At 43.8% G+C, this 8965-nt stretch overlaps 1 protein-coding gene across 1 annotated transcript in view; it reads left to right on the top strand.

Moving 5' to 3' along the window:
* The first annotated feature begins 4687 nt into the window (after positions 1-4687).
* Positions 4688-8965, top strand: part of PLA2G4D (phospholipase A2 group IVD) — a 39960-nt gene continuing 35682 nt past the window's right edge. The window contains exon 1 of the mRNA XM_078151643.1: positions 4688-4732. Within this exon, the coding sequence (XP_078007769.1) occupies positions 4688-4732 (45 nt within the window). The remainder of the gene's footprint in view (positions 4733-8965) is intronic.

Below are 8965 nucleotides of genomic sequence, written 5' to 3'. Positions count from 1 at the left end.
CCCTACTTGCCTCAGTTTCCTCATCTGTCAAATGAGCTGGAGAAGGAAATGGCAAACCACTCCAGTGGCTTTGCCAAGAAAACCTCAAATGAGTTCACAAAGAGTCAGACATCACTGAAACGCCTGAAAAACAACAAAGTGCACTGTGTTCCAACCAAATTAGACAATTTTCTGCCCCTAAATATATGTTGTGCCTTTGCTCAGCTTGTGTCCCATGCCTGGAATCTTTTCCCTCTTCTTTGCTTATGGAATTTCCATCCGCGCTAATTCAGATGGCACCTCTTCCATGAACCCTTCTCTGTATTAATGTAAACTGTAAGCTTCTTGAGGGCAGGGACCCATCTTACCTAACTACCTAACACAGTTCTCTGTACCTGATAGTTGCTTAATAAATGCTTGTTGAAAGGAATTTTCACTAGTCTCTTAAGCACACCCAGAACAGGAACAAAAATAAAATAAATGGAGCAAAGCGAGATGTTGGTAGCTTTGGTACATAGCTACTGGAGTGTAGAACTAGAGCTAGAACCTTTGGGATGAGGGCTTGCTGAGCCCTTTTCAGGGCTGCTCATTCACCTTTGGCATCCACCTGGCACTCAACTCTTACCTTGGCTCCAAGAATCTGTAGCCTTTGTAGCAGCCACACCTTGGTAAAACCATCTCAGCAGATGGGCTAAATCAGGTTGAGGTTGCCCCATAGCCCACAGGTCTGTCAGTGAGTTACTGGGGTGTTTATACCAAGCACATGAAGACTTACCCTGGCAGAATGGGTAGATGTAAGCAATTTATTCCAAAGGCCACGAAGGCAGCTGAAGCAGGCTCTGAGATACTTGGTCAGGCATGGAAGATGCCGAGGTGATCTACTGCAACCCAGGTCATCGCCAGTCACCTTGACTTTTGTCTTGCCATTGGACTCTGGTGACTCTGCAAGGGGGAATGAGGCTGATGACTTCGTGCAATTCTGCCTCACTTACATCCAATTTGTGCGTGAGTTAAAAGACATCACCCATACCATTTTACCATTTTTACCTACCTCAAAGTCCTGTGGTGACAAGAAAGTGACAAAGCAGCAGGTCTGAGCACGATGGGAGCTGCAGTCACAACCTTGCACACAGGCAGCCCAGGTCATAGAGCTGCCTTCTCACTGGACTGAAGCAGCAGTGGGATTCAGCAGCCCCCTTGGTGTGTGAGCGGCCTTTTTCAAACACTGCATTGCTTGCCTCCTGGCACGAGGAAGGGGCTAGAAAAGTGCCCTGAAAATTGTCTGCTTCACCCAACCCTGGCCTGCTTACTGAATCAGATGGGGATCCTGCCCTATGGATGAAACACACACAAAAATACAAAAACTTTCGTGAAGATGATTCCACTCTCCATTGGTACATGGAATGCATGCATGTGTGTGGATAATAAGAAATCCAGTAGACTGGAAAGATGAATAGCTCTCGTTGTGAGAGAACTCATCGGGTATCACATCCAAATAGCAGCTGTGAGTGAAACTAGGCTGGCAAACAAAGGCCAGCTTATTGAAGTCAGAGCTGGATGCAGGTTTTTCTGGAGTGGCCAAAGTGATGCAGAACACTGTGAAGCTGGCGTAGGCTTCACAACCAAAACAATCTAGGCAACAAGCTTGTATATTTTCCAAAAGGAGTGAACGACAGGCTCGTGGCACTGTGATTGCCACTTACGGGAAAAATGCCACGCCGCCATCCTCAGCGCATATGCTCCCACCATGATGAGCTCTGACGAAGTAAAAAAAAAAAATTTACGATGACCTGGAGACCCTTATCATCAATGTGCCAAAAGAGGACGAGTTTGTAATTCTAACCGACTTTAATGCCAGAGTAGGTGCAGATTGTCAGACGTGGCAAGGAGTCCTTGGGAGGAATGGAGTTGGAAACAGCAATAGCAATGGTTACTTAATACTGAAAACTTGTGCAACTCATGACCTTCTCATAGCCAACACTATTTTCTGTTTACCTAAATGGAATAAAACTTTGTGAATGCACTCTCACAGCAAACATTGGCATTTACTAGACTATATCCTTGTGAGGAGAAGAGACAGACAGAATGTGAGAGTAATGAAGGCAGGGTGTGTCACAGAGTGCTGGACTGATCATAGACTTATCCTTTTCAAGCTAAATATTTGCATTCAACAAAAGTGGGGCCCCCAGGATAACTACCAAAAGATTTAATGTCAACATATTAGAGCACTTTTCCATGTGTGAGAATAGGCACAGATTGCTAAGTTTTGATCTCATTTTTTCTCCGTATTAATGGAGCAGTTTCTCAGTAGTCTAGGGCAAGAGAAAAATTAAACAGATTATGGTTTCTATCACCTTCAGTTCCAAATATAAAACCCTTTGTTTGGCTCTTCGAGCCCTTCATAACCTGGCCCCTTCCTACCTTTCCAGTCTTCTTACACCTTACATCCTCCTTTTTAGTCTGGTTCTGTAACACCGGCCTTCTTGTTTCTCAAACACGACTATCTCCTTACTGAACATTTTTGTTCTCTGTAGTCCATGCCTGGAACCATCTCCTTCTTCATCTCTGCTTCTCAGGTTTCCTGGCTTCCTTCAAATCTCAGCTCAGGTCTTGCCTTTTGCAAGAAGCCTTTCCCAGCCTTCCTTAATTTTAGTGCCTTCCCTTTCACATTGTCTCCAATTGATCCTAAATATATCTTGTTTGTACATGGCTGTTTGCAAGTTGTCTCCCCCATTACACTGTGAATTTCTTTAGAGCAGGGAATAAATTTTGCCTTTCTTTGTATCTCCAGCACTTAGCACAGTGCTTAGCACATAGGCTATACCTGCTTAATAAATGATTTTGACTGACCATTATCATACATGCAAAATAAACAAGGTCTAAGAAAAGCCATTTCTTTATAAGGAAATTTTGGAATTAAGCAGATAGTTACTTCCTTTTAAAAACAATTTTTTACATGTGTGGTTTGTTTTTATTTTTTTCAATTTAAACATTTTATTTTTCCAATTACATGTAAAACAATTTTTAACATTTGTTCTTTAAAATTTTGAATTCCAAATTTTCTCTCCTCCTTCCTCTCTTCCCTTCTTCTTGAGAAGGCAAGCAATTTGATACAGGTTATACATGTGCAGTCATGCAAAACATATTTCCGTATTAGTCATTTTGTGAAAGAAAACACAGATCAAAAAAAAATAATCAACAAAAATAAAGGAAGTTTAAAAACAAGCATGTTTCGATATGTGTTCAGACTCCATCAATTCTTTCTCTGGAGGTGGATAGCATTTTTTATCTCAAGTCCTTCGTAATTGTCTTGGATCATTGTATTGCTGAGAATAGCTAAGTCATTCCCAGTTATCTCAGTACAATTTGCTGTTACTGTATACACTGTTCTGGTTCTGCTCATTTCACTTTGCATCAGTTCATATAAGTCTTTCCAGGTTTCTCTGAAAGCATCCTGCTTGTCATTTTTTATAGCACAAGAGGATTTCATCACAATCATATACTGCAACTTGCTCAGCCATTCCCCAATTGATGGGCATCCCCTCAATTTCCAATTCTTTGCCACCATGAAAAGCACTGCCATAAATATTTTTGTACGTATGTATCCTTTTCCTTTGAGATTCATACCTAGTAGTGGTATTGCTGGGTCAAAGGGTATGCATGGTTTTATAGACCTTTGGGCAGAGTTCCAAACTGTTCTCCAGAATAATTAGATCAGTTCACAACTCTACCAGCAGTGCATTAGTGTCCCAATTTTTCTGCATCCCCACCAACATTTGTCTTTTTCATTTTCCATCATATTGGTCAATCTGATAGGTGTGAGATGGTACCTCAGAGTTATTTTAATTTACATTTCTCTAACCAATAACGATTTAGAGCATTTTTCAGATAGTTACTTCCTTTGGCAGTGTCAGAATGACAATGGTTCCTATTGGGAACCATTGGGTCACTATTCAACAGGACTCCTGAGAACTCTGGATTCATTTAGGATTGGTCCAGATCCTCTGGACCACAGCTAATGGGAACTGTTGCCCTGGGTGAGTTCCAATATAGATTGGTCCAATCCCAACCCAAGAGAACAGTAGAGTTAGAACGATAAAGAATTACTCTACCTTTGGCTCACCAAGCTCACGACAAGGGCTAACTACCCACTTGGCCACTAGTTGGGTAAAAGAGCCAATGTCTCCATGTTCTCAGCTGGTCTGAGGGCTATCATGATTTCAGATCTTCCCACTGAGATCTACAGCACAGAGATGCCCAGAGTGGCTCACATCAAGCGCCTCAGTTTAGAAGGTTGCTTCAGAGGTTGGTACCACAGTGATCCTTGCCTTCCAGTTCACCCTAGCTTGTGGCTTTCCTCATCTCCTTCCAGGGTGCCTAATGTGGACAGTTTTCTGGTTGTATGTATTTATCTTGTCAGCTCGGCTTTGGAAGTGATGCCCCACCCTGGAGCCCTAGGGTGCTACCTTGAAGTATAGGCAAATGAACAGTACTTTGTAGTGAAGCAAGGGGAAAGGCTCTCAAATGTGGGAGTCACCCAGAGGGTGGAGCCCCAAATTTGTTTATAGGACTCTTGGATCCGCTGAGGCCGTCAGATTAAAGGCACCATCCCTGCTAAGACTGTCACGGCAAGCCACCCACCTGGGGAGCAGCTGTCCTTGTCAGGAGCTGATCGAAGAGTGTTTTCAGCCAGAGGGATTGTTATGCCATGGAGAGCCTGGTGTCTGAGGAACTGTCCTGCCATACTCACCAGGTAACAGTGCCTCGTGAGCTCATGGACAGACCCAGGGTGGGTTGTGGAAGTCTGGGCTCAGCTTAGACTGGAGAGAATTTCCAGCTGTCTGAAGAAAGCAGACCATGTGCCTTTGCCTGTGCTGAGGGGAGATGTGGGATGTGGAACCCACTGTTCTCTGGCCAGGTTTGGATACAGTCACAGTTGCTGGAGGAATTATGTCCAGAGAAACAGAAATGAGAGAATCAGAGATGGAGAGATATTAGGTATTAGTTACTCAGTAGCTTTTCTTCTGCATTGTAGTTTGCTCGACAGTCATATTCATGTTGAGATATCTCCTACCTGCTGGAGAAATTCAGGAGGATTTGCCTCAGGATGGGAGGTCAGCCTCTCCCATTGGAGTAGAGCTGGGAACAGGCCAGTAGCCCATGGGTCCCTGTGTGCCTCTCAAGGAATTGTAGGATTCTATGTGACATTCCATGCTAATCACCCTAGCATAGAGAGTGGACAGAGTGCCAGCCTTGGAGTCAGGGAGACCTGACTCTCACACTTACCAGGAAGGTAATTAGGGACAAGTCACTCAACCGATCTGAGTTTTTTCCTTATTTGTGAAACAGGGATAATAGTAATAATACCTGTCATACCTACCTTACAAGGGCATCGTGAGGCTCCAATAAGAAAATGTGTATAAGGCATTTTGCAGACTTTAAAGCATGTTGTAAATGTCAGTTATCACTGTAATTAATGAAACTGAAGCCGGAGTATCAGGGAGGGAGAAGACTCCATAATTCTCCATGGTGATTACATCAGGTCTGACTCCCTCATTGGAAAACCCTGCCATCTCCCTGAATGTCCCAAACCCTGAGCAGGGTGGCAGGCAATCAGAATCAAATGTCAGCTTAGGTGGCACAGTGTGAAGGAAACGGCACTGACTCAGGGATCAGAGGACCTGGGTTCAAGTCTTGTCTCTGATGTTTACTTATTACCAGTATGACTTTGGGTAAGTCACTAACTATCCTGGGTCTTAATTTCCTTATCTGTAAAATGAGGGTGTTGCATTAGATAGCCTCAGAGTTCAAGATCTATGACCCTCTATATGAAGTCACTGATAATGGTGTATTCTGTCTCATCCCTCAATTCTGGGCTGTTTCTGGAGCCCTTGGAGCCATGGAGACTGTGGAACTGAACGCATTACAGACAAATTGCTCTATTCTGGGTCCACTAGAAGTTTTGGTTGCCTGGGTAGGAGAAGAGTGGGGGTCTTAGGGACATTCCCTAAAGGGAGGTGAGTGGGGATCTCTTCCTGTGATGTGTGGCCTTTCTCTCAGAAAAGAAATCAGAGTTAGAGCTGGAAAGAACTTCAGACATCTGGTCAAACCCTCATGTTTTATAGGAGGGGAAACTGAGGCCCAGAGAAGTTAAGTGGATTGCCTATGATCACAGAGGCAAATAAAGGATTTGAACTCAGGACTTGTGACTTCAGAACAAGGCTTGTTCTACTACAATAAGGTTCCCCTAGGACCCATCCTGCCCTGGCCTGGGTCCTTCTGTACTAGGGAGACAGGAGGTGGCATTGTTCACTAGCATTAGAACTTTAAGCGATCCATATGGGGGTGAGCCTGAGCCCTGATTGCACCCATTCCCCAATCAAGACTCCAGAAGAAAAGCAAAGGAAAGAGGAGGTTGTGGCCTCCTCGGGATATGATGAACATGACTTCCTGCCACAGAGGCTCCCTCTATGTCCTACCCCGCCCCAGAACGACAACACCGACCCACCTCCCTTCATTGCATGTTTCTAACCTCACTCCATTCCCAGTCTCTAAAGGCTCCTTGAACTGGGGGTACATATAATAAATAACAGCTAGCATTTATAAAGTGTCTTAAGGTTTGCAAAATGCTTTACAAATATTCTCTCATTTGATTTTTAGAACAGTCCTGGGAGGCAGATGCTTCCATTACTGGGGCAGCTAGGTGGTGTAGTGGATAGAGGGGTGGACCTGCAATCGGGAAGATCTGAGTTCAGCTACTTATTAGCTGTGTGACCCTGGGCAAGTCACTTAACCTCTGTTTGCCTCAATTTTCCCAGCTGTAAAGAGGTGATTTGGGGGAAGCTAGGTGGCATAGTAGATAGAGTTCTGCGCCTGGAGTCAGGAAGACTAATCTTTCTGAATTCAGATCTAGCCTCAGACACTTACTAGCTGTGAGACCCTGGACAAGTCACTTAACCCTGTTTCTTTATCTTCAACATGAGCTAGAGAAGGAAGTGGCAAACCATTCCAGCATCTTTGCCAAGAAAACCCCAAACGGAGTCACGAAGAGTCACCCTTAGATAGCCTCTACAGGCCTGGCTCATCCTGTCCACAGAAAGCTGAGCAAAAGCAGAGTTTTCCCGGCCTCAGGCCCTCGATGACCATCATTACCATCGTGGAAGAAGGTCCCACATTTCAGATTGGCCATAGGGACAGTAAAGTGGCTGTTTGCCTCTTCAATCTTTATCTCATTAAGTGACCCTAGGCAAATGACTTAATCTCTGTTTGCCTTAATCAACTGGAGAAGAAAAAAAAAAACCACTCCAGTGTCTTTGCCAAGAAAACCCCATGGACATTACTAGCGCAGTATGGTCCACAAAGCGTCGGACGTGACTACACAACGTTATTATTAACCCCATTTTATAGCTGAGGAAACTGAGGTAGGTAAAGGTTAAGGAGCTTGCCCAGGGTCACATAGCTAGTAAGTATCTTGAGGTGGAATTTGAGCTCAGGTCTTTCTGCCTCCAGCTTCTCCGCCTTCCCTCTCAGCTGTTTCTCATCTGCCAGGCACCACAGTCTTGGAACAACAGGCCTCCATTCCCCGTTTCCTTTCCCTGCCTGCTCTTGGGTCTGCTCCTGTCGTGGTTGGAGCGCGAGGCTCAGCCCAGAGTATGAGCTTCTTGAAAGCCAGGATCGTGTCTCCTACTTCCTGTTCACACAGAAGTTAGCAAAAGTGACCGCATATGGCAGTTGCTCAAGAGATATTTGCTCAACCAATTGTTCCTTAACGAAGCTGGCCTCTCACAGGATCCTAGGCTTGGAGCTGGGAGGGTCCTTGGAGGCCCCTGGGCAGCTTAGGCGGCACAGCAGATAGAGTGTCGGACCTGGAGTCAGGACAATTTGAGTTTGAATCCTGCCTGAGGCATTTCCTAACTGGGTGACCCTGAACAAGTCACTTTCTCTCCCTCAGTTTTCTCATCTGTAAAATGAGGATAATAACAGGATCTGCTACTTAACCAGGTTATTGTGAGGATCAAAAGAGAAACTGCTTTGCACACTTTAAAGATAAATACTTTTTATAGCATCTATAATATATACTATATAATATATATTATGTAATACTGCATAATATATATACTACTAAGTATGTATACTACTAATATATACCATAGATAATATATGGCAAATACATATTATATGCTATAGTATATACTATACTATATTTTATATATATATATATATACTATATGCTATACTTTATTATATATACTTAGTACATATACTACATAGTATTATATATATAGCATGTATTCTATATAATAGTTGTATATATACTACACAGTATATGCTATATAGGATATATGTGTCTGTAGTCATATATGCTATTATTTTAGTTCAACTGTCTCTCCCCCATCCCTCATTTTAGATATAAGGAAATGGAGGCCCAGAGAAATTAAGTGAATTGTCTAACATAAAACAGGTAGTAAATGGAAGAACTGGGGGTTTGAACCCAGAACCTGGGACTATAAAGTCAGCCTTCTTTCTATGGTGCCATGCTGCTCTCCAACTATACTGGCCCTAGGATTAAGAGCAGCTGTACTAGAATCGTGGCGAGCTGGTCTTGGAAACTGGAAAACTTGGATCAAGTCCTGTCTTGGATACGTAATGCTGTGTAAGACCCTCGGCAAGCTGATGAATCACTCAATACTCTTTATTCTGGCTGTTGTCATTTTTCGGTTGTGTCCAACTCTTCATGTCCCCATTGGGGGTTTTCTTGCAGAGATACTGGAGTGGTTTGCCATTTTCCTTCTCCTGCTCATTTTACAGATGAGGAAACTGAGGCAAACAGGATTAAGTGACTTGCCCAGGGTCACACAGCTAGTATCCGAGGCCAGGACTGAACTCAGGACGAGGAGCCTTCCTGATTCCAGGCCTGGTGCACTATCCACAGGGCCACCTAGCTGCCCTACTCAGTGCTCTAGGGAACCATATAAGACTATAAATT

This window comes from Phascolarctos cinereus, unplaced genomic scaffold (assembly GCF_003287225.1).
Source record: "Phascolarctos cinereus isolate Bilbo 61053 unplaced genomic scaffold, phaCin_HiC Scaffold_3;HRSCAF=262, whole genome shotgun sequence".
Lineage (NCBI taxonomy): Eukaryota > Metazoa > Chordata > Mammalia > Diprotodontia > Phascolarctidae > Phascolarctos > Phascolarctos cinereus.
Note: the sequence above shows the minus strand (reverse complement) of the source record. Positions and strands in the feature narration are given on the sequence as shown.